Source organism: Mustela lutreola, chromosome 6 (genome assembly GCF_030435805.1).
Source record: "Mustela lutreola isolate mMusLut2 chromosome 6, mMusLut2.pri, whole genome shotgun sequence".
Classification (NCBI taxonomy): domain Eukaryota; kingdom Metazoa; phylum Chordata; class Mammalia; order Carnivora; family Mustelidae; genus Mustela; species Mustela lutreola.
This window is the reverse complement of record NC_081295.1, coordinates 146,701,351-146,727,642: the sequence shown is the minus strand read 5'-3', so window position 1 is coordinate 146,727,642 and position 26,292 is coordinate 146,701,351. Positions and strand designations below refer to the sequence as shown.

Sequence of the window (26,292 nt, the reverse complement as noted above, 5' to 3'; positions counted from 1 at the left end):
TGGGATTGAGCCCCGCATCAGGCTCCCTGCTTGGCAGGAAGCCTGCTTCTCCCTCTACCACCTACTCCACCCCGCTTATCTTCCCTCTCTTGCCATTTCTCTCTCTCTGTCAAATAAATAAATAAAATCATTAAAAAAGAGGCTCCTCCAGACAACCCACCTTACAATGAAGCCAACTGGAAGGACAGTGGACACCCGAGGTGAACATGGCTGCTGGACCCTGGCCAGCTCTCAAGTAGCCCACATGTCCCGACGCTGTCACTCCACGGACCACAGCAGAGACATTAAAAAAAGAACAACTACCTCTCCCGTGTCTCTCTCCTTGCTCCAAGCTACGTACCAATCAGAACATGGTCCATTCATTCACATTTATCTAGAATTCCAAAAGACTAACGAGGAAGACTGCGGAAGGCCACCCCGGCCACATCCCCTGAACGAGCACAGACTGTAACCAAATGCGTGTTCTAAAATGGTTTCCACTGGCTGGTTTCTAGCCCGTCCTCCTAAAAAGCCCATGACAAAGAGTCAGTGTTAAAAACTCAGAAGAGCACGGTTCCTTCCAGGCTGCAAGACCTCGGGTAGCCACACAGCTGCCCTCCCAGATGCACAGAATTCCAGGCCACCGTCTATTACCTGCTGCCATGCAACCACCTGCCCGACCTGGGAAGCAAGGAAGGAAGCAGGTCCTCAGCAGGCCTCTGAGCCAGTGAGCAGGAAGGGCCGCGTGCACCCACGAGACTCAAGCTACTTCCTACACAAACAGGAAAAGAACCAGGAGCTCCAGGGTGCGGCAAGATCCAAGGAGAAAGACAGAGACCCAAAGAAAAACCGGTAAGGCAGATTCTACCTTCAACCCAGAAATCAGATCACAGCCCCCATCTTATCTGTAGGGAACAGACTAATTAAGGCACCTTGCCAATTATATTACACAACACATAAAGGAGCATAAAAATGAATCCATCAACCCAGTCGGATATCCGAAATAACTGCCATTAGGGGCCTAACCTGAGAAGCACAAGCTGCCCGAACCGAAACACATCCGATTCAGAAACAAGGTCGTGCCCAAAGATACCATCCGATTCCAACAAAAGAGGCAACTCACCATTCACCGTTTTCAGGCTCCCAGCAATGCCTTCCCCGTGCTGCCTCTTCTGGGCATTCTTGAACTCCTTCAGAGACAAATAAAGGACTTTACGTACCACCCTTTCTTCTGACCATGGAATCCCATCACTGTCATCCTGGAGAAACAGAAGAAAGGGAGAAGGGAAATCACTAAAAAAAAAAAAAAAAAAAAGGGGGGGGGTAGGTGGGCAAGTAAATATGAAGAGTTTGAATAAACTTAAAAAAAAAAAAATCTAAACAAGCATCATGCGACCAAGACCCAGCTGTGGAGGCCAGAATTCCATCCTGTGGTCATGGTTCCAGCACTGCTCCTAGCAAAAAGCCGAAGGGCATGGAAGGAAGCCAAGCACCTCGTTTTCGTTACAAGCCCTGCGCCCAAATACCCTCATTAACCAGTAACACTAACATATTCCGGGCAAAATTCAGAAAGAGGCGTTTTGTGCACCCTCAAGCGGATGCCTGAGGAACCAGTGTGCCTCCGGAGTTCCGCAGAGCAATGCCAGAAGGTGCCCTGCCTTACGACCCTGAGCTGGGCTCCTTCAGAAACGGCTGCTAGGGGGGGCAGGGGTTGGTGCTGCCTGCCAAGACTTCACCGTTACATCAGAAGAGATGAAATGGGATCTCCACTGACCCCTCAGTCACAGAAAGGAGCCCTCATTAGGAAAGAGAGCGGGGGGGGGGGGGGGGGGGCATGAATCCTGGTGGGCAGCCGTAGGAGGTCTGGGAGGGAAAGGAAGGGGTGACTTAAAGGGGAAGGTAGGGGGAGGAAAGAAAAATACACACAGGTTAATAATAGGTCTTGAAGGTCTAATTTGCGAGGCTCCCTTAGGTCTGTGGTATCAGATGCGGTGCACGCTCCTGAGAGAGGCCGGGAACACACGAGGGCCAGGCTGGGCAAATCCAAGGAGCTAGTCCGCCGCCGCCGGTGCCGCCGGCGCGCCTCCCAGCCACTCCAGCAGTAAAGGCAGAAAGACAGAGGGAGGGGCGAGGAGCAGCAAGAGGAGGAGGAGAGGGAGCCCCCCCAGCTGGAGACGGAGGTCAGAGCCCACTCTGGAATCAGAAATGGTGGATCCGGGATCTGAGCAGAGAGGGGACTGCTGTAGGGAACCAGCGAGAAGCTGTGTGTAAGATCTGAAGTGTTGCTTCACACAAGGCTAAGGACAGCCCTAGGCACCTGCCTACTGTCTGCAAACCAAGAGGTCCTTAAGTTCACACTCAAGTCAAGACTTAAGCATTTTAGAGCCTTTCACCTTAGAAGGATAGGAGCTTCTCAGATCCTTGGGACCTTCGGAGAATACGGAGAACGTTAATACCGTAGGTAAAAGCAGGAAGGGAAGGTGGATATTCGGGTTCCTTCTGCTCAGGCCTTACACCCCAACGGCCAGCCCAGTGCAGACAGAGCAGTTTCACCCTCCCTGCCACCCGCAAGTCCCTGGAAACCTCCACAGGACTTGGTCAGGGGGGCCAGATGACCTGAGGGCTTTCCCAGCGTGCGCGTTCCTAAATTCTGCATAAACACAAACTACCTCTTAGAGAAATCCGACCACAGAGACTCTAAAGCCCTAAATAACTTGAAACTGCACTCCGGTTAAGCTGCCAGGATTTTCCCCAGGAGAGCGCACTTCCATCTTCCGTAATAAGGGGGAAGAGAGCCCTGGGAAAGAACTACTAGGATTTCCACCTTGCCCACGCCATCCTCCCACTCCTGCAGACCGGCCAAGCGGAGATTTCCGTTGGCTCCAAGGAGGAAGGCGCCTCCTGTCTTCCTGGGGGCGCTCCCCAGAGAGGCAAGAGGGATCTGGAGACCACGGTGGGCGGGTCAAGGTCTGGACCCAAAGGCTGAAAATAACCAGACAACTGCCTCCCCTGGCGGGACAAGCCCACGGGGTCTCTGAACCACTACCATGCACAAGTCACTCTCTACCTTCCGAACACATGGTTCACAAACAGAAAAAGGAGGCCCTCTGACCAGACTCCACCTGAGGAGCTTGAATAATTAATCAGAGGACGTAGGCACACAACACACAAAAGGCACAAAGAAGGTGAATTCGCTGTCCCACCAGCTCCCCCAACAAAAGAGTACTGGCTCCTCCTAATAATACTGAAGACAGTGAGGCTGAAACCCCAGCTTTTCCCAGCACCCAGGAGAGAACACTCTTCACGGGGACCTGATCCCTATTCTCATCCTCCAACGAGGCTGGGATTATAAACTATTATTCCGTACATACCCAGAGTTTATAAATTATAAAACCTGAAAATAGGTTTCAAAGTAAAGTTCCTGACATGATTTACTGGGTTGTGTTCAAACTGGTGCCTTCATTCTGACATCGGGCCTCCACACAAGACAGCCCTGCCCCTACAACTGTGGTCTCATTAAACCATAAACCATGGGGGCAGAAGCCGCCCACAAAAGAAGATGCGTTTCGGGTTCACTTACGGAAAGGAGAGCCTTCATGAAAGCTATAAAGTACTTTAAATACAGGGGAGCCAAATCCATGACCCAGATTATGGGGTTTCAAATTGTAGACATTGAAAAACAAATTGGGGGGGGGTACACAAGAGCTCTTTTCTATAACATACAATACTGGTCAAGCTTTGTCCTGTCCCTTGACATTGACACAAGACACAAACCTAGTTGGTAATAAAGGGACTCTGTTTCCGAAAGCTCCATAGGTGGGTAATAACTCCGAAATTAAAACTTAAGCTGCTTCTCCCAGCTGCAGGGCCAAGACGGATCACCCTACGCTATGCTGGGAGGCCTGGCCTCCTCCCCGGTGGAAGGCCTGACGCAGAACACATAGGGGTGCCTGCACCCCCCGAGGTGGTAACACAGAGCTAGCCAAGATGGGGGGTCACGGAAGGTCTGCACGAAGGTACCTCAAGTCCAACACGCACTCCGCTCTAGCCTCAGCTGTCGTTCGGAACAGCCAAGGGCTGAGCACTCCAAGAAAAGCCCAGAGAGAACTCTCAACAGGACGGGCAACTCCAAATGCCAACATCTGAGAGTTTACTACCTTTTGTTTCCCCCTCCTTCTTCAAGCATGGTCTCATTCTTTTCTTTTTCTTTAAAAAAAAAAAAAAAAAAAATTTTTTTTTCAGAGAGAGAGAGAGAACACAAGAGAGAACACAAGCAGGGGAGAGGAAGAGGGAGAAGCAGCCTCCTCGGAGACCGACATGGGGCTTGATCCCAGGATCCTGACCTGAGCCAAAGGCAGGCGCTTAACTGACAGAGCCACCCAGGTGCCCCTAATAATGAACTCATTTAATCAACCATTTAAACAATACCTGCATGGGGCCAGGAAATCCCCTTGACCACTGACATCCCAGCAACACAAGGCCTCCCTGATACAATACGAGCTCAAGAGCTCAAGAGATATTTCGGGGTAACCAAAGAGACTCAAGTTCAAGCTCACCTTCTTCCCACTACCTTAACCCACACCTGGTCTGCCGGTCCCTAACCTTACAACACCCAGGGTGTTTTAAGTGGAGTGCAGTGCAGGAAATCCTACAGTTTCCTGGACTCAAGTCACCGCTACCCCCCATAAAACACACCCCACAGTGATAATCCGAAAGGACGGGCTACCCCTCTCATTCTCAGCTGTAAGCTTCTCATCGTCCTGGAGACCTCATCCTGCAACCACCTAGTGCCCACAAGGAAACGGCCCCAATCTAGAAATCCACATGGTTTCCTAGAACCCAAACCTGACAACCCAGGCACAGCCCCTTACCGTGTAAGCTCAATTCTGACTGATTCCTTCACAAAACATCTGGATCACTGGCTTTTCCTCTCCCATCGCGTCCACACAGATTCCTCCTCCTCTAGAATCCTCCAGGATTCTGGCGTGCCCTTTTCCCAGCACCCTCTGTATTCAATTATGCATTCCCAAATCATCATTTTCAGAATCGTCCGATAGTCTACTCTTGCCTCAGTGCTCAAAATTCCTAATGATCTCTGATCTTCCCTAGACTGCGTCAGGCCATGGGACTCCCTCTCCTCGTCTGAAGGAATCCTGCCCGATTTGACAGTGAGGCACTGAACAGGGAAAGATCTTTTCTGGACTTCTTCCAGGATGCTTCCCCAGAACCAAGTACCCAGTCCATTCTGGTTTACTGGTCAGTTTAATAAAGGAGGGCCCAGGAGGAGCTGTGGCCACAGTCAGAGGAACCCAGCAGCTTAATTCTGATGGAAATTCAGTCACCCAGAGTGTGAGTCCTTTCTTTCTTTGCATTTCCTTAAAGATTTATTTTTTTTTTTTTTAAAGCTACTGCCATTGGGGCATCAATAAGACCTCCAGGGTTTTTACATTTTCATCAAATTATCCCGGGAAGTGCAATCAAGGACCCTCCCTCATTCCCATCCCCTTATTTCTTAACCTCTATTTCCCCAACTCCAAAATAAATGCTTTGTAAATACTGCCATGTGTAGAATATCCACTGAAGGGGTTAAAAAAAGGGGGGGGGGAGAAAAAACAGGAAAATCATCACACAGATCTAGATTCACTTTGCTATTCCGACTGCTAAAAAAAAAAAATCACTTTCTTCGGCAGATGGAAAATTGAGTATTAAGGCCTTTAAAAAAGTAAAAGTGACAGGGTTTTTCTTTTCATTTGAAAAACGTTTGCCATTCTTTGAAATAACGGGAGAATCTCTTATCAAAAATGGCAGCTGGTCAGGAATTAAACTTGAATGCTTATGGTCATAATCTTTTTTATTAAGAGTAAAAGAACACAGCATAACCCTAAGCCGCTCCAAGTTTTGCAACAGACATGCAAGGAAATGGAGCTGCGCGGCCAGCACGGGAAAACAGGAAGATACACTGTACGGAGCCCTCCCTGTGACAGCGGAACCTACTAACAATCCTCCAAAACCTAGGTCCAGTTAAAGACTAAAAAGCTTGCTACCACAGTCTTTTGGCTTAAAATGGGGTGGAAAAGGAAGTAATCACGAAACTCATTTTTTTAAAAGAGGTAAGTTTCAATGTCTTTCCCAAGGTCACGCAGCTGCAGAGAACGTGGAACTGGCAAGCGTGGTCAATGGGTCCACAGGACGAGGCAGGTACCCAAAGCGAAGTTTCAAAACTTGGAAATTCATTCTTTCCTCCCCCCACCGCAAAGATTTTATTTATTTATTTGACAGAGATCACAAGCAGGCAGAGAGGCAGACAGAGAGAGGGAGGGAAGCAGGCTCCCCGCCAAACAGAGCCTGACACGGGGCTGCTCGATCCCAGGACCATGACCTGAGCCTAAGGCAGAGGCCTTAACCCACTGAGCCACCCAGGCATCCCTAGAAATTCATTCTTGAAGAGTAAATGTCAAACCTGTAACTCACATGAACTCCTACATGAAAGCAAAATTAAAATTACTCATTTCAAGAGGTGAATGGAAATATATGAAAAAAAATAAAAAATTAAAAAAGAAACCCACCAGAACCACTCATGAACAGCACTCACTGGAGATTAGTAAGAACAGGAGGGAGAGGGATTTTCTCTTATTGGGTCTCTGTAGCTACTTCATGTAATTGGAAGAACACGGGTTCTAAGGTCACCCCTCAAGACATCCTTATGCAATCTGTCCGTGTCTGTTAGGATTTCAAATTCAGGTCATCTTGATTGAGGAGAGGGAAAACACGGATGGAAATGCATGGGTTCGAAAGGTTTCTGATTTTAAAAATACAACAAACTTTTCTAACATTACAACCATTTACAAATTAATAGGGTCCACCCAATGGAAGATGCTTAATTTCCTATCACTTGTCAGCAAACGTTACATCACAGGCAGAATGACCAAGTAATGTATCATACCAACCATGGGCATTGTTAATAAGGAACTACTGTTGGAAGCCGAGACACAGGTCAACCAACCAATTATACTAGGTGTTCTTTTCAGCAAATAGGAATCCATTAATAAAAAAGGTCTAATACACTGGAGATCATTTTAACCCCATCAACCAAGAAAAATAAAGCCAACATCTAAGACGTACCAGAAATGCAGTGTGATACACACCTGTGTTTTAAAATGAAACCCAGAACCTCCCCACAGAGAAAGGTCACTTGTGAGGGGAGGAGGGGAAATCCCTTGGGACAGGCACAGTTAAAGATGGCATTACAGGGGTACCTGGGTGGCTCAGTGGGTTGAAGCATCTGCCTTCGGATCAGGTCATAATCTCAGGGTCCTGGGATCAAGCCCTGCATCAGGCTCTCTGCTCAGCAGGGAGCCTGCTTCCCCCTCTCTCTTTGCCTGCCTACCTGCCTACTTGTGATCTCTATCAAATAAATAAAATCTTAAAAAAAGAAAAAAAAGATAGCATTACATTCCCCAGAAAACACTCATGCTTCCATAGGGAGGGGGTACAGGAAATCAAATATTCTTCGCAGCCTCCTGTAAGTTGGGGCATTGCACAGAAAGACAATGTTCAGATCCGGAGGGAGGAAGGTCTTCTCCTACCATGAAACCTCTGTATTGTAGCTTATACAAGTGCTGAGATGAACGACTTTGTGTTTGGATCCCCAGAAGCCACTGGGGAAGTTCACCAACACCATCAGCGTGTGAGTACAGCCTCTCTCTATGCACCTTGCCAAGGCTCTGGGAATGGAAGAATTTGTGACTTTCTACTCCTCTTAAAATGAAAAGGAGTGCCATGGCCCAATTCCAATGCTCAACCTGACCCTAAGTTGGATTAAAAAGAAATAAGCACACTTCATGGAGAGGAGGAGAATGGAAGGGGGGAGGGGGTCTGGCAGGTGCACAGAGCCAACTAGCAACGAGACAAAATTTGAAAGACTGGGTTCGTGAGGGAGACGGGGCAGAAAAACTGTTAGCGCTTTCCTCATTCCAGGGAGCACGACTGGAATCCTCTCCATGAATGCCTTTTCTCTTCAGAACAAGTTCTGCCTATACCTGTTAAGTCAACCTACTTAATACAATATGTGCTGTCTGAAATGCCAGCCTCTTCCATCAAGTGTGAGAACAGAACAATGAAAGCATCCCCCTACCTGGGGGGTAGGGTGGGGGTGGGGGAGGGAGGCTGTCTGGATTCTTGACAAGGATTCCAAGTAAACAAGGATTTACAGAGCCAAAAATAAATGAGAAAATACTGAAAAATGTGAGTGGTGTGACTCAGGTTAAAACATAGTATTTCTTCCCTTTTCACAAAATAATCATGTCTTCTCCATTACAAATCCCCATTTTTCAAATCAACCTGATGCGAATCCATTTTTTTTTTAATTCCATGAAATGGATCAACGGTCAGTGCTGACACTATCAAAGGGGGATATTCACATCTAGAAAGATGACGAGCAGCCAGGAAACCACTGACTTACTGAACTTGGGAAGGATGTTGCTTCTGCCTTGACTTTAAATTAAAAAGCACTTCCAGCAGCACATTTTCCTCAGACAGACATGCTTCCTGGGATAAAGTAAACGGCCTGAAAATGCTTATGCAAGGAGAGTTTTACTTCTTCCAAACTCCCATTAAATAATGTGTACTTATCTTTGATTACCGCCTATTTAAAAAAAAAAAAAAGCCACAGCTGAAATTGGATTAAGAACTTCTGCTGAAAACGATTTATTGCATAACACACAACTCTGACAGCCTGATTCTCCGGCCACCAACTGAGCCTTTATAAAAATCTACTGGGCAGCTGCCAAGTCAGCTCTTTTGCGTCTGAGCGTGTCACATTGCTGTTGTCAAGACAGCGGCAGCATGGGCTGGGACTTCCCCACGTTCACGGCTAAGCGGTGCAGTTAGGGAACCGTCCACCCTCCTGTCAGACAGTTTGTGCTTTCCTCAGAAAGGCCCAAGATCACAGCAGGATCGCCTCCAAGAATCCAGCAGGAATCTGGACGGATCATCTACCTTCAAGTGTAGGGAAAGGCGGAAAGCAATAAAGATAGATAAAGTTACAAAGAAATGATTGACCGGTATCGTTGAAAACCCAAGCAGAATTAAGGAAGACTTGGCATCAGCACTGCAGACGGGGCAAGTGGACAAGGACTTCATTTGGGAATACATCAGTAACGAGTAGGTTTCCAATGGCATTCTAATCGATCTGGATCTTTTCATCATTAAAGCCTTTTTAATGTGAAGAATACACCCCCATCCCTCCCCCAAAACTTCCCAAATGGCACTAGCCAATAGAGCCAGCACCAGCTACATGTGGCAAATTACGATTAACTTCATTACAATTAAAAATTATGTTCTGAGTTGTACTAGACGCATTTCAAGTGCTCAACAGCCCCAGGTCTCCCTACAGAAAGTGTCCATCATCATCGGAAGCTCCCACATCTAACACGGTTCTAGAGCATCCAACTGCGTTTCAAGGACTGTGTGCTACCTCCTGCTGCATTTTCATCATACCCCGGACATTCTTCCAAATATGTACAGGAAATACGTAGCAGGAAGACTCCGGAATATTAAATACTTCGCACAAGAATCCAAGTCTAAATCTGAAGTACAGATACCCAGACAATGCTCAGGAAAATGGCTGTGCTCCTCTACACCACGTTTTGCAGGGGACGTACGGAGAGGAAATCTGGGGAAAGAGTACAAGACTCTTCAGGCTACAAAAGGAAGCCCGTAAAGACACACCACTTGCGTATGCCTTCAAATCATTTTCTAAGTTATCGCCCACAAAATAAAAGCTCCAGGAGGGACGCCTGGGTGGCCCAACTGGTTGAGGGCCCAACTCTTGATTTGGGCCACACCATGACCTCAGGGTCCTGGGATCAAGCCCCATATCAGACTCTGAGCTCAGCTTGGGGATTCTCACTCTCGTACTCCCCGCAACTTCCTGGCATGCGCGCTCTCTAAAATAAATAAATAAATCTTTAAAATCCAGGATTAGGACTAGACACAAAAGCCAGTCCTCCATCAACCAGTTTCCAAGCACCGACAGAAATAACCAAAACCACGGAGATAGAGCGCTTCCCCACCTTCTGCCGGGACCAGTCAAGGTTATGAGCCTCTGAGCCATGGTGAGGGAGGCAGGGCAACTTCCACACTTCTGTGGTCTTCCCTGAGGCCCTAGGACGCTGCTGGGAATGCTTTAGGGGTTCCATCAACAGCTAGCTGAGGAGTGCCGGCTCTTAGGGTTCGGCAGTGCCCCCATCCAGGAAGTCTATCTCCACCTTTGTCATTCCCTCCAGCCCTCAGCAGAAGGAACGACCTGGAACTGCTGTGCACCCTGCCATTACAGGGACGGGTCTCCAGAAGCCATTTCCACGCCTGCTCCCCCCTCCATAAGCACTTCCCACCACTGGGAAGCGTAAACTGCTATGTGGCAGGCCACATCCTACATGTTTCTTGCACACATTACCCTCTCCATTTTACAACCCACCTATGAAGTATTATCCCACAACATCTGCAAATGACCAACCTTAGGCACAGGGGTGTTTAGATAGATCCCACCCTGATTAGTCCGTGTTGAGTGCAGAGTACCTGCAGTGTGCCCCAATTCTTTGTGCTCCTAGCACGGAGCAAGGATCCTGAAACCACTTCCTAGGAGTGAACGCTTACTCGGAAACAGATGGAAAACAAGACAGTAGCCTCGAGGGGACCTCAATTCTAGAACTCAGTTTCCCCACCTGTAGAAGAGTGACAGCCAACTCTAGCATCTACGAGAAACCTCCACAAGGCTGGACAACCGGCCCCATGGTGGACCCCACCTCCAAGTCACTCCCAAGCAATGCAGACACTGTCAGCCCGGGGACCACACACTGAGAAACACAGGTGCACACCAGCCTTGCAGTGGGTTAGACTCCCGCCCTGCAGAGAAAAATGGTTCTCACTGCCATGGAAAGCAAGGTCATTGCCAAATCTAATACAAGCTTTTCTACTGGAAACCTGAGGCCCACCCCTCTCCCCCCCCCCCCCCCGCTTTCCCATTTCCTGTTCCCAGCCCCTTTTAACCAGGATTTTTCTGCCCTTCCCAATCTGTAAGGATCTTAATACCCATGACAACTAATGCATTTTCTTGACAATCTCCTCTCTCCTCTCCCCTGCCCCCACCTCCTTGTGGGATTCTACCTCAATTATCCCTCCTGCAGACTTCCTGGCTATCCAGGATCTGAAATCCTAAAGCAGGACTTGGCACATTCTCATTCCCCTCCACTCCCTAAATCCGGGTAGGATGGTATTTGCCCTTCTAGGCCTCGGATACAGTCTTAAGACACACTCTCCTCTCCCTTCTTACAGAGGAAACCTTCCAAAGTGACTGCAACAAACCAATCCCTAGTCCCACCATGCCCCTCAGTTTTTCTCTTAAAAGAAAAGAAAAAAAAAACCCACAACAGAAGGACATGAGTTACTCTGGAAAATTATTAACCCATGTCACTCCTTCCCCTACACCAAAGCCATCCGTGGCTCCTACAGAGAAAATTTCCAAATTTCTTAGCGTGGGCTACAAAAATTCCTTTATAATCCACCCAACTTACCTTGTAAGGCTGTAATTCCCCCACAACTCTCAATTGCCCCCACCCAGGACAAGCTCAACAAGAGGGAACAGCTAGCTCATCTTGCATCCAGATCTCAAAAGGAATTCCAGCAAACCTGAGTACTGGTGTTTAGTAACTCAATGATCATCGTGACTTCAGGAATTCCACAGAAAATGGAGAAGAGACTTTCTAAATGCACCAGTAAGAGTCCATTCTCAATTCGCTTTCTTATCAATACTGTGGTACCAAGAAACACAGTCAATGGGGCTCACCGACCAATTAGAATCAATGTACCATCTATGGCGGTTTCAGTATTCACCCGCATCTCTTGGGGTTTACAGGACATAGAACACAGGATTCTATGTTGACCAGGTGCAAGTGAACAGTGGTTTTCAAACAGAGATTTCCTACAAGTTAATCTAGTCCTAGGCCAGTCACAAGATTCAACTCATCAAAATGTCACACGGGTGTGCAAGTCATCAATATTTCTGCTACCTAAACAAAACTGCAAACCCTCTTTGGTTCCCGCATCTGAGCCAGTTCTAACATTGTTCCTTTCTTGCAGGACAAGAGTCCCTGCCATTATTTAGCTCTACAAAACCTGATGTACCAGTGTAAAGGACCAATAAAGGGATTCGTGGGGCACCTGGGTAGCTCAGTGGGTTAAAGCCTCTGCCTTCCGCTCAGGTCATGATCCCAGGGTTCTGGGATCAAGCCCCGCATTGGGCTCTCTGCTCGGTGGGGAGCCTGCTTCCCCCCCACCCCTCTGACTGCCTGCCTCTCTGCCTACTTGTGATCTATGTCGAATAAATAAAATCTTTAAAAAAAAAATAAAAAATAAAGGGACTCCTGCTCACCTATGGTTCAACAAAGCTCCCCCCCCCCCCCAAAGTCCCGGGGCTGATCCCCACCCAGGGGACACTACATGCATACGATCTGATTTTAAAGCAAAGCTGTTAGAGAAAGCAAATATGGCTATCTGGAAGCAAAGTCCTGATTCTTCCTCTGCTGACATTTCACAGTGAGAAGAGAAAACCCGTGTTATAAGCAACATGGATCTAAGTGGAAGCTTACCATTTACACTTCAGGCAGGAACTGTGAAAGAATTAAGCAGAAGCAGGCATGGGACAATTTCACTCTCAACGGGAAACCACTGGAGAGTTTCGAGCAAAGAAGGAACAATTTGATTTACACGTTTGTCTTTGTTTTGTTTTTTAAGATATTTATTTGTTTGTTTGTCAGAGAGAGAGAGAGAGAGAGATATCACAAGTAGACGGAGAGGCAGGCAGGCAGAGAGAGAAAGGGAAGCAGGCTCCCTGCTGAGCAGAGCACCGGATGCAGGACTCGATCCCAGGACCCTGAGATCATGACCTGAGCCAAAGGCTGCGGCTTAACCCACTGAGCCACTCAGCTGCCCCTGATCTACACGTTTTGAAAGTGTCCCCAGGCTGCTCTGTTGAGAATAAACCATGGCGGGGTGGGCTGGGTGCCCAGGGAAGCAGGGAAGGAAGATCTCAATAACCACCTGCCCAGGCCATAAGGGCGAAGGTGGCAGAGTGGCAGTTGCTGCTTCTGGTCACATTCTGCTAACAACTTGGTGCTTATCTAGAATGGGGCAGGGGGGGAGTCAAAGATAAACTCCAAAATGTTTCAGCCCTGTAAATGGACTCACCTCTTGCAGGGGAGGAGGGGGGAAACCTCGGGGAAGAAAAGCACTTCTGAGAAGAGGGCTCTGGAACAGACAGAAGGGAGGACCAGAGTTTCATTTTTAGACTTCTTAATCTGAGTTACCTCTAATCTGTCCGAGACGACAGGTCAGAGTTCAGGCCATGGGTCAGACCCAGAGATCGGAGTATCACCCAGCAGCTGGAACATCAAATTTCTTGTACCCTCATTTGCTGATGGGCAGAAAGCACAGTTTACCTGTCCCCATGAAAATTAAGAATGAAGTCAAACAAAGGGCCAGCTGACCTGGACAAGTCACTTACTTTATGGCTATGAAGGTTTCTGGAGCCTTAGGAAAAATGAGACTTTAAAATAGTGAGTGAAAGCAGAGGGGTGAGCATGGAAGAAACTGGAGGTTTCAGATACTCAAGAGTCATTCTGCAAAAAAGCCACTTGCCACCACAAACCTGATTCACCAGTGATGGCAAGTCAATAATGGGGCAGTGATCAGCACAGGCAACACTAGAGCTCATCAGCTGGTGCTGGTAAGAAAATCCTACTTGGGGGGCGCCTGGGTGGCTCAGTGGGTTAAGCCGCTGCCTTCAGCTCAGGTCATGATCTCAGGGTCCTGGGATCGAGTCCCACATCGGGCTCTCTGCTCAGCGGGGAGCCTGCTTCCTCCTCTCTCTCTCTGCCTGCCTCTCTGCCTACTTGTAATCTCTGTCAAATAAATAAATAAAATCTTTAAAAAAAAAAAAAAGAAAGAAAGAAAGAAAAAGAAAAAAGAAAATCCTACTCGGCCATGTGAACCGTAAATAAAATCAATCTCCGTCTGTCACGCACCCCAGAACATCCCTTCTTCTATTTAAGCTTCACATGCAAATAAGAAAAAGGACGAGTATCCACCCAGAAGCAGAGACAGGCAACCAAGGAGACACTGGCCTGAGGCCTGGGCTCACAAGTACTCAAAATACGGTCCCAAAATAAAGTTGTGTGTGGATATCCAAGCTACAACCTGTTCCCCCTCAAGTGAAGGATCCAGAGCGGCCCCTTCTGGATGCCAGCTACCGGCTGAACCCAGACAGAAAAGCAGAACACTACAAGATCCAAAAGGCATAAACTCTCAGACCCAGGGAAAGAACATAGAAAAACGTGCCTGGTAAACGATGAACATCTTTATTTTCCCCACTGCCACGAGCCACACCCCGATGCTACCCCTGGGCTGTGTGCTTCCTCTCAGCAAAACCTCCAGCCCCTGAAGCCAAGATTCTCACCTTTTAAAAATACTCCTTTACTGGGTTTACCAAAAAAAAACCCCATATACGTGTCTTCCTAATAAGTCAGTCTTTCTTGTCTCCATCGCGGAGAACTCGTGCTCAGGTCTGAGCAACCCCAGAAGCTCTTCTCTAGAATGCTACGTGTCAAGCTTGGCTGCCTTGGAAACCAACCCCTCCCCACCCCCCGTGGAGCTATAATAAAATACAAACCTCATCCCCACTCTGACTTAACCAGGTCAGGGTTGTGGCATGTGCCCGGAGGTTTTGATAAACCCAGATTCACTGCTCTAGAACTCAATCCTGGGACCCATTTACGGACACATGCTCCTTGGGTAAAAAGCTCCATTCACAACTGCCCAACATCAACCCTTCTATGCATTTCCAGCCTCAGTAATTGTGGAGCAAACGAAGCTACAAACACAGTAAGAAACTCTTGTAAATAATAAGGAAACTAGATAACTAAAAAGATACCCAGAATGTCCTAATACACTTTATTGTTTTTACAGAAATTCTCAAAGATCAAGATTTCAGCATTCTCTGAAATAAGAAAAAAAAAAGTTATTAGCAGATACTCGAGCTTTCCTTCCTTGAAATATAAACCGAGCACCTAGTAGCTTGAAGGAAACAAACTACTCAAAGTTTCCAGAGTTCCCACTGAATGAGGGAAGCCCTGGTGTCTGAGTCAGAGATGGGTTCTAGTTTGCCAATAATAAATATAAAAATAACATCTCAGTACAAGTAGCAGGAAACCAGGTTAGGACTGCTCGTGGATTTAATTCTGTAAGGAGGGACAGATTTGAAACGTGGATGATCTCTGACCCTATATCCCATCACAGGGAACAGAAGCTAAACCAAGATCAATTTCCTAGGAGGGGGTAAAAATTTAAAAAGCCTCCGCAAGTTCTTGACATTTTTTTCCTCATTTATCCTAAACTCAAGCTACTGCCAAATAACCCGAGGCCAGAGGTGAGGCTTATATTCCTCTACCTGCACAGTCTGAGTGGGAGCGTCAGGCTCTACATTCTGGGAAATCTACTGTCTGTTAATCTATAATTCCATTTTTGTCTCCAGAGAGACTCAGTGGCCTGCGGGCTCTCCTCTTGTTCCTAACATTCCTCAGTTATCAGGGTAGCTCTCAAGAAAACCTTCTCCAATCCCGGAAAAAGCACGTGTGTGTGTGTGTGTGTGTGTGTGTGTGTGCGCGCACACACGAGAAAATAGATCTTGTCCTTCCAACAGGACAGTAATGGATGGATTTTATCCTTAACACTGATGTAAAACTCAGGGGTGGAGGGTAAGAGGTTTGGGGGAGTGGGGGAGTGGGGACGATCCTATATAAAACACGAAATTTTTAATGGCCAAACTTCTCAGACCATTTTACAAAAAAGCCCTGACCTCAAAGAAAACAGTCTGCAATGCTACCAGGCATGCCCACACAAAGAAACACAGCAGGCACTCCCCAAGGGCCAAAATAAAATGCTCTCTAGTAATTACCATAAATAGAAAAGGAGACGGGCTTCCTGAATCAAGAGTACAGAGTACAAGAAAAACCACCAGCAACAAAAACATCATAAACAAAATTACACGGCCAACAATAAATCGGGAGGAAGGAGGAATTGCTTCTCAGTGAGATGTAAAGAAACACATCTGGAAGAGCCTTCAACAAGAGGACAGGCAGGGAGGGCTGAACACGCTGCTACCTTCCTTAAATACAGAAGCAGAATGCAATGACCATTCATTTTCTCCGGCACAAAAAAGAAAAGTTTCGGAAAAACCCAACAAGTAAACCACAGCTTAATAGTTGAGAATAGATTTCTCATTACTCTGGGCATTTATTATTTCCCCTAACTTCGGTACAATTTCCCCCAATCAATTCCCATTTCCTGATTTTTTTTTTTTAATCAATAAAGAAAATTAGAGATCCTCCCTTTAAAAAAGAGCCTGAGAACCTCTCAAATGAGTACATGAGGCAGTTGCCCATCAGATCAACCATACTAGCTCCCACTGTGCTTATGAGGTTATCAGTTTGAAATTGTGATTTAAGTTCATGGACATGTACTGTATAAATCATATCCAAAATGAACCTCTGATTGAAGAGAAGCAGCATAGAAAATACTAATGAGTGAAGAGCAGGAAAGCACGTCTGCACATTTGCCTCTCATAATCCTCAGTAGCCTGTAAATTGTATTCATCTGACCAAGAATTGTTCTATTATGAAAACAGACATCTTCATCATTGCAAAACCCAGTGTTCTCTCTGCTTACCATATATGCTGGGCACCCTCTTTTATTTATTTTTTAAAGATGAGAGAGAGAGAGCGAGAGAGCGAGAGAAGGGGGGGAAGGTACAGAGGGAGAGAGAGTCCCAAGCAGACTCTGCACTAAGCGCAGAACCTCGAGTGGGGCTCGATCTCACAACCCTCAGACTGTGATGTGAGCTGAAACCAAGAATCAGTGGTTTAACCGACTGAGCCACTCAGGCGCCCCTTCTGGGAAGGCTTCTAGGAGATTTACATGAAATAACGCATTGCTGAGGTAACAGGCAGGTTCGCCAAGGCAGAGCCTGCTGCCTGGCTCCAACACACCTCCCTCAGGACATTCTGAGGCGCTCTCCCTAGTGATCATCTTTCACTTTGTTCAAAGCCTTTCTGCTCAGTGTGAACAGGAGTCTGGAGCCTTCTCTCTTATCTTATCCTCTAGAAAGAAAACCCTGAAAACTACACACCTTAAAATGGTTTAAATGGTGAATTTTACCTCAGTATGTGAACTTTACCTCAACAACAACAAAAACAACTAAAGATGTTAAATTTGCTAATCTCAAAGCAAATTCTACTTAAAATTACTTTGAGATACTGAGCACAAGTACTGAGGTAACTAGTACTTTATCTCACGCGGAAGTTCTAGAAATAAGGTTACTGGCGAACGGGGCTTGAATTTAAAAAGCAAAATCACCCACCAATATTCAAAACAGAACCAATCACTTTTTACCAAGTAAAAACAATTTCTCAATACAAACTAAACCATTAATATTGCAGCATACATGAACCAAAACATGAGCTTATTGTGGTTTTATGTTCACTAGAAACTTCTGCTAATGTATTCTCGAAATTAAAAAAAAAGTCTATAGAATATATAGGGAAGCAGTTCCTTCATAATGCATACTACTTCTGGAAACCCACAAACTTCCTCTTCACAAAGGGCAGGACAGGGCTGTGTGGGATTTGCTCCCTTCTAGAAACAGAGCCATTGCCTGGCCAACAGTAGTGATCAAATCTAGGAAGGGAAGGAGCAGGAAAGATTCGTCCTTCCGATAGAATGGTCTCAACCAGCATTCTTGACTTTCAGGATTTCCGACTTTGCATCTGCACTGTGGTCTGCAGTGGTTTGAACCCATCTCCGAAATACTCTTTAGCACTTGTTTCTCCCATAACAGTCATCCTCTGGCTCGGCTCTTAGCACAATACTTCTCAAATATCACCTTTGTAATTAATTTTCTTAAGATTTTTATTTACTTGAGGGTTCGCGAGCGAGCATGCATGTGCACACCCGGGGGTGGGGGTGCACAGAGGAAGAGGGAGAAGCAGACTCCCTGCTGAGCACGGAGCCTGAGGTGGCCTCCATCCCAAGACCCCCAAGGTCAAGACCTGAGCCGGAATCAAGAACTAACCCCTAAAAGACAGAGCCACCCAGGGGCCCCTCAAATACCACCTTTTGAACAAAGGCTTCTAGACCATCCTACCACACAATCTAAGTAACTGCTTCCGCTTGCTTCACAGGACTTCTCACGCATAAAAATGCTCATTTGTCAGAGGAGGAGGTACATGGTTTTCTAAAATTACCAGCTGAATTCCACCTGTAATGCAGCAGAATCTGGTATCATTCAGTGTAGAGCTGACCTCCAGACAACACGGGTTGGAACTGCGCAGGTCAGACTTACACACAGATATTTTTCCAATAAGCACAGGAGAGGACTGTACGTGTGTTTTCCTTAGGATTTTCTTTGCTCTGGCTTAGTAACACACAAAATACTGTGTTAATCGACTTCATGTTATCAGTGAGGCCTCCAGTCCGTAGTAAGGGTTACTTAAGTTCTAAGGGAGTCAAGAATCATACACAGGGGGCGACTGGGTGGCTCAGTGGGTTAAAGCCTCTGCCTTCGGCTCAGGTCATGATCTCAGGGTCCTGGGATCGAGACCCGCATCGGCCTCTCTGCTCAGCAGGAGGCCTGCTTCCTCCTCTCTCTCTGCCTGCCTCTCTGACTACTTGTGTTCTGTCAAATATATAAATAAAATTTAAAAACAACACGCCATACACAGATTTTCAACAGCTCAGGGGACCAGTGCCTCTAACCTCCAAGTTGTTCAAGGGTCACCTGTATTCAAAACTTGATTCTCTAGGATGAAACTTGTTTCTTTTTTCTAACCTAATAAAGCAAAGGTCAAAGGAGTAAAAGTTAACGCACGTAGCTCAGAGTCCAGCGTGAATCCCCACCTCCCTATAAAAATCACAGAATCTGGAGCTGCTTACAAGCCGTGTGATCATGCGGACTGACCTCACCAGTCTGTGCCCGGACGGATGCCAACCGCGTGCTGTCACACGGCGGGGCTGGCACAAAGACGGGGTTCGAGGAGAGGGTAGGCCTCCATGGTTAGTGAGGAACGAAGGAACAAACAGAACACTTGGCCTGGTTTTCTCCCACAGCTTTTCAATCCCCACAAACTAGTGTCTGAAAACACCAACTTAACGTCAGGTTCTGGAAGTCCGAAGTTCAAAATCAGTTTCACCGGGTTGTAACGAAGCTGTGGGGCTGTCTTCTCCTGCTGGCTCTGAGGGGAGAAGCCAGGTCCTTGCCTTGTGGCAGCCTCTGCTGGCTGCCTGTATTTGGTGGCTTGTGGCCCCTTCCCCTGCCCTCGGAAAGCACCACCTGCCCCTCAGCTTCCCCACGTCACTTCTGCCCACCCCCTCCTGCACCCTCTCCTTTTATAAGGGTCCCTGTGATGACACTGGGTCCACCTGGGTGATCCAGAGTAGCATCCCATCTGAAGATCCTTAACGCCATCACACTGGCACAAAGTGCCTCCTAGACCATGTGAGAGGACAGGTGCGTGGCATTAGGACGTGGCTGTATCAGCCTTCCTGCCGCCCACCAGAAAGTACGTGTTGGTATCTTCGTTTCTGAAAAACAGACCATGGCTGCAGACAAAACACTCCTCACTGCTGAGCACAGCCACACGCACACTGGGATGTGTCGGGACAGAGCTGAAGGCCACCTTCAGCGCTCTGGGAGGACGTGTCAGGAACACGCCTGGCAGAATGTCTTCCCCATTTGTTTTGCTTTTTAAGTCTAGATATACAATCAGTTCCGCATAAAGCAAAAACACCTGAATGGGCCGACAATGAAGAAGGGTGTAGCTCTTGGGCTCACCCAGAACCGCCATTTCTCAAAGCTTACACTCGGTGTTTCCCCTAGAAACAGCGAAGTAACTGAGTGTTTCAACGGAAAAGACTTTTTTTTTTCCCTGCACTGAAATCATGGCACCACCCAACGGCTCTTCTCCAAAGCAGCACTAAAGCAGAAATTTTAATGAAGAAGACACGAACGTGTTGCAAATTTCTCAGATAGAATGACTGGAATTAATCTCAAGATTTCTACTCTGAGACACACAAATAGAGAAGAGACACATGAAAATAAGCTTCGACAGCATTAGTCACGAGGGAATTCCAGCTGGAAACCACAGTGCGATACCACTTCATACCCCGCAGGATGGCTATAATCAGACAGACAGTAGTAAGTGTTGACAGGAACATGGAGGAACTGGATTCTTCCTGCGCTGTGGTGGTAGTGAAAACTGGTGTGGTGGTTGTGAGAGCAGTTTGGCTCCTTCCTCAAAAGGTTCAAGGGAGTCAGCACGGGACCCAGCAGTTCCACTCCAAGTACCTACACCCAGGACAGCTGAACTAAATGGCTGCAATAAAGCCTGCCCTCAAATGTTCACAGCAACATGATCCGTGGTGGCCCACGCGTGGAGACAGCTCAGACACCCATTCCCTGATGAATGGACAAAACGGGACGTGCATCCACGAATGCAACTGCTGGACAATGAAACTGAAGGACTGATCTATTTCCCTAAAGTTGCCCTGTGCAAATCGCCTCTGCTCTGCTCTACTACGTAAAACTCATAAAACTCATTACTCTACTTTGCACATCCAAGGAGCGTTCCCTCCATCCGCTGTGAATCTAAGCTCAGTAGCAAATCTGGAAAGGAAAACGCTGAAGCCACATGCCACCTTTACACTGCCCTGCCAGCTGGAAACGCGCCATCCCTCGTCTGTTCCCTACATGACAGGACCGCCAAGGAAACTACTTAATAGACATTCGACAGCCTCGTGTTCGCAGCAGGTTAAGGGAGAGAAAGCAGAGAGCTGAGGACAGGGGAAGGAAGGAGATCCAGCAGTCCCCTCCATGTGGCCCTCACAGGCCGCCCCCCACCGTGTGGCCCAGAGAGAGGCAGGTGCGTGACTCCTCGGGGCCTGCTGCTTTGGGAGTCGACATCTGAGCCAAGGGAAGGAAAAAAGAGAAAAAAAAAAAAAAAAGGCTCGCCTACAGTGACAGCACATGTATTACTAGGAAACCACGCACAGACAGGGGACACTGTGACATGAATGTGGGGGAACGGGGTGGGGGGAAGAATCTACAGAGAGTTTCTTGTCAACGACTCAAAGAGCTGTACTTGTTAAAACCCACAGCCTCACAGGAATCTCAGCTAGGCATGGTTGCTCAGATTCACAGCAGCCTTTAATGTGTTCTGTTATAAAGAATTACACGTCAATAAATTAATCTGAGGGTAAGAAACAAACAGGATTTCAGGGGAGTGAATGCTGGGGAAGACAGCAGTGAGGACAAGGCAGGCGCCTGGCCTGGCCTCTGAGGAGCCGGTGGGCAGAGCAGGAGTTCCTCCGCTGTATCTGAGGGACACAAGACAAACTATCAAACTATTTAGGGGGGAGGGGGAGAAGGGGGGGAGAAGGGGGGGAGTTAATCAACCCAGGCTGCAAATACCTCCTGGCCTGAGACTGGGCACAGAAATTCTCCTTTAAACGAGCACAGACACAGGAGTCTAGGCTCCTCCTGATCAACTCTCCAGCCAAGCCCCAGCTGAACTTGTACAGAGAAATCTCCTGAGATGTGATCAGCAGAGGGAGGGGGGCGGTGAGGGGGGTGGGAAAGCCTGGAAGAAGCACCAGGGAAAGTGACTCAGGCTGTCTCTCTCCCTGCCAAACGCAGCAGTTACTGATGCCAACATATCCCATTTATAACGCTGCACAAAAGCGTGTGCACAGAGGGACCACACAGCGACTTTTCAGAAGCCTAGAATAACTTCCAAGTTTAACCCATAAAGTGGTCACTCTTTAAAAAAAAAAAAAAAAACACAGCAAATATAAAAGTGACGACGAATAGGTGAAGAGGCCTGGCTTCTAGAAAAGAGCTGCTTCTCAGAGGCTACAGTATACACCAGGCCTGTGGGACACAAAAGCCCCTCCTTCTATTGCCAGAACTCAGCACACTTGCACCAACATTTACAAAGAAGGACAGTGTGGCCTAGAAAGCTAAGTAATGGTCAGAAAGCTTGTTTGCACTCTACTGGGAAGATGATAGATGAAAACCAAGACCTCCCGCTTCGTTACCAACAATGTCTTTTCTTGATGCTCCACTGGCCTGTGCTGGAAGCAAGGTTTTCTCTGGCTGGCCTCACACAAGCCTCTCCTCTGGCAGCTGGTCTTGGGAGAAGAACAGGGCCACTGCCCAAACTCAGCGGGCCTTTCCCCTAGTTAATTCAGACCTGCCTTTCAAGTGTTGACAGAAAATGTCTCCTGGCCTCAGAGAAGTTCTTCTCGAACTGTTAGAATCTTCACATGCTGTTCGCCTCTCAGAGCAAAATCCTTCCTCAGAGAGCCCCCAACATGATCTGCTCCCTCACGAGACATGAAGCTCCCTGAGGCGAGCTCTTTGGTCTTCACGTGGACCGACCACCTCTTCCTTCGGCACAAAGGTTGACCTTCAAGTAATGGTGTCGACGGATAGGGAAGCATTATATTTATACCTAACACTAAACACACTCCTGTCAGTCAAGTGGGACCAGCTTTATTTGCTTTCCATTTCCTTTCTTTAGGTTTAGTTTCTCCTGCCTTCAGGTGCGCTGGAACAGGCCATCCTAGAGGACATACAAAAGGTCCATTGGGGGGCACCTTTCTTTTCTAAGGTACTGTAAAACACCTGATGGCTGTTTTGCATGAAAATGCAGAATTGTGGCCACAACAAATACCTGTTGTGTGAATATGAAATTTGCAGCCTGCTGCTTTCATTTCTGGGCCTTTGTCTGCTCTGCATACCTTCAGACAGGATCGGGGGAAGGCCCAACTTGACAGAGGGAATGGCAATCCGAACCACCGTGACCAAATTCGCTCATGCTCAGGTGATGGAAACCATGTCACAGATGCCACCCGGATTCTTTCTTATTTTAGGCTTTTTAAAAGTAGGAAAACCACGTACATCTTAGAGTCAACACAATACGACAATTACCGAACACCACTGGTCGGCAGCACGAACATGCCCCCATGGGCTATACGGTCTCCATGTTATTAATCAGGGATAGCTGGTAGGCAGACACGTAATTAATTAACACATTTAAGTAAATAACTGAGTTCCAGATAGAAATAATGAGAAACAGAGTGAACTAGACCCCAAGACCTGTGGTCGGCCTTCATCATGAATACAACAAAACACAGAGCGGGCACGGCTGGTGCCTGGCTCATATTCTAACCAATACAAGCAAGGCCATCACGTCGAATGTTCTCTCCAGCCCATTCTGCACTCTTCGGGCTATCTGCCTTGACTCATGCCTACAGTTTGCTCCAACTCCGTCAAATCCTGGTCCCGCGTCAGGACAGACGCTGTGTGCCCGCAGACTGGAATAAAGAAGGCCGGCAGGCGTACCCAACATTTAGCTCTCAGGTATACTGGACCCAGTAACCCCCTGCAAACCCATTTCCAACTTTCATTGTGTCATGTGGATGACAGAAGGTCACTAAAACAAGGAGTGAGCAGGTGTGATGTCTGTGACAAGAAGATCAGGGGTCAAAGTGTCTTAAGAAACTTTATCAACAAAAACACAGTTAAGGGGTGCCTGAGTGGCTCAGTTAAGCATCTGCCTTCAGCTCAGGGTTCCGGGATCGAGTCCTTACTCAGCAGGGAGCCTGTTTCTCCCTCTGGCCTGCTGATATCCCTGCCTGTGCGGACACATGCTCGTGCTCTCAAGTGCTTGCACTCTCTCTCTGAGAAATAAATCTTTAAAAATAAAAACAAAACAAAACAAAAAGCAGTTATGCGGTGTTTGCCCTGTCTCCAAAATATGACAGGCAGGGATTGTAACTAGAAAAGATGCCTTTGTGTTAAGATGAAGGGCAGAATGAGAAATTATACTTTGGGGTCCACTGTATCTTAGTGGCTTTCCCTCACTGTCACGATGGAGACAACACTGCAACCTGCAGAAGGTTCTGGAACTGAGAGCGGGAAGACCTGGGGGGGGGGGGGGGGGGGGGTCAGTGTTTCCTCTCATTCTGAGCTCCCTTTACAGTATCCCTTCCCTTTTGCTTCAGTGCTTCCTCAGGAGCAACTCCTGACTGGCGGGCCCAAACCCACCAAAGGATCTTCTGCCAAAAATGCAATTATCAAGCTCCCAGCGCCAAAACCCAATCCCACTTCTAAAAACAGTGCTCTTTAATTTGTGCTCTACCTCCAGACTGAGCAACCCTGGAAATAGAAGTGGGAATTTTCCAACCTGGAAATAGTTCTGACTGAAACCTTCTCTCTACCCATTCTCTTTGGAATAACTCAGTTGGGCCTACTTCACTCACATGTGCCTAATTAGGGCACATAATGCGGTTGTGGCAGTGGATGGAGACACTAAAAATTCACCCACCCGCAAAATTCCATTCTCAGATGGAACATCTTTGTTCAGCATCTTCTATCACCAAAAGGAAGTCACCATCTTGGATCAGAGAACAAAAGCTAAAACAGCAATTAGGTCCTTCAGAACTAACCGGTACAAATCTACCCCATCACCCACAGATGAGCTACAACCTCGTGGATAAGGTTTTCTTTTCCTTTAAAGAAAAGTGCTAAGTCAAAAAGTGAGTTCACATGACAGTATGGTCTAAGGAATCGCACTGAAAATGTTTTCCATCCCTAATGCACATGCTGTTAACTTTTAAAAAAATTAAAAAAAATAAAATAACCACGTTTTCAAACTGTGTCCTAGAATTCCTCTCATGGCCTTCATTAAGGAGTTGTCAACTTCCAGCCTGTGTGCCTGCGATGGTATACTGCCCTCTTTCTCGGGATAATTTTTAGCCATTTAAGTGGCTTGACTCCCTGCCCCCCCCCCCCAACTACCCACCCAAAGAAGCAGTAAGTAAGTAAATGCAGAAAACCTCAGCAGCAAAACATATTCTGGTGAGCTCTTCCCACCCCAGCCGCTTCACATCTAGCTGTATGTTGTTCCAGTCTGCAAAGGCTTGCCTTTCTACCCTCTGATGGTTTTAATGAAGAATAAACCTGTTAATTTTGACTTTGACATTTTTATACTTGAGAAGAAAGCAAGAGCAGTTCCCTCTGCCCTTTCAAGTATAACTAAAAACAAAGAAAAGCCACTAGTTAACATCTGGAACAAAATATTAAAAAAATTAAAATGTTAAGCCATTTCTGTGAGCTTAGGAAAAGTTGTAAACCGTCAAAGCAAGTTTCCAAAATACATTTTAGAATACACTTCGATAGCCCCTTCCCCTCTAGCAATCTGCTATAATGAAGATTCAGAGAAGGCATAGGTAAGAGAAGTAGTGAGATCTCTTTGTCCTATGAAATGGATTTCAAGCCACTACCACCAACATACACCATGTAAATTTTTAAGCCCCAAGCAGAATTTTATATATATATATATATATATATATATTTTTTTTTTTTTTTAAAACAAAGTCAGTGTAATTGGTGACAAACATCCCATTCTTCATCTCATTTTCGTCCACATCTTCAAACATAAAACATTATGCAATATTCCCTGGAGACCTACAACACATAATGGGAACTGAACCATTTCTCATAAACGCTCACCAGTCCTGTGAGTGATCAGGGAAGGCAAAATGGATTTGGAAGGCTCAGAAGGTGCAACTACTTAGAAGAATGCTTACTAGCTTAAAATGAGCAAGCACATGCTCTTCTTCCTTTCCACACACCCCTTCCCTGATTTTCATTAAAAACTTTGCATTATTGGGGAGACTGGATGGGCAGCTCAGGTCCTGATCCCGGGGTCCTGGGACTAAGCCAACAGTCCTCATGGAGGAGAGATGGCTTCTCTCCTTTCCTCTGCCCCTTAGCCCCGCTCATACTCTCTCTCTAGCTCATTCTCTCCCAAATAAATAAAATCTTTAAAAAATAAAAATAATAAAACTTAAAAAAAAAAAACTTGATTATATCAACGTAATTCCTTTTCTCTCTATCCTGAAAAGATTGAGGGTAACTTACTTGCCCTAGATTCTTCTTTCCCCACATCCTAACTGTACACATAATTTAGACCAAAACTCTCAGCCCCAAATCCTTAAATCTAGCAGCTACAGAATATTTAGCTGCATAACATGTCCACATGCACTGACTCAGACTACTTAATCACCTAATGGCTCAGGTGAGGAGAGTCGAACAAAGAAAGCTTTTAGGACATCACTCCACCTGGCTTTTTCCGGATACAA

General features: G+C 46.8%; 1 protein-coding gene across 5 annotated transcripts in view; it reads right to left on the bottom strand.

The window, feature by feature from the left end:
- JARID2 (jumonji and AT-rich interaction domain containing 2) overlaps positions 1-26,292 on the bottom strand; it is a 257,486-nt gene that overhangs the window by 136,830 nt on the left and 94,364 nt on the right. For all 5 annotated transcript variants that reach the window (XM_059179390.1, XM_059179391.1, XM_059179388.1 and 2 more), the window contains one exon: positions 1,103-1,238. In XM_059179390.1, coding sequence (XP_059035373.1) covers positions 1,103-1,238 — 136 coding nt within the window. The remainder of the gene's footprint in view (positions 1-1,102; positions 1,239-26,292) is intronic.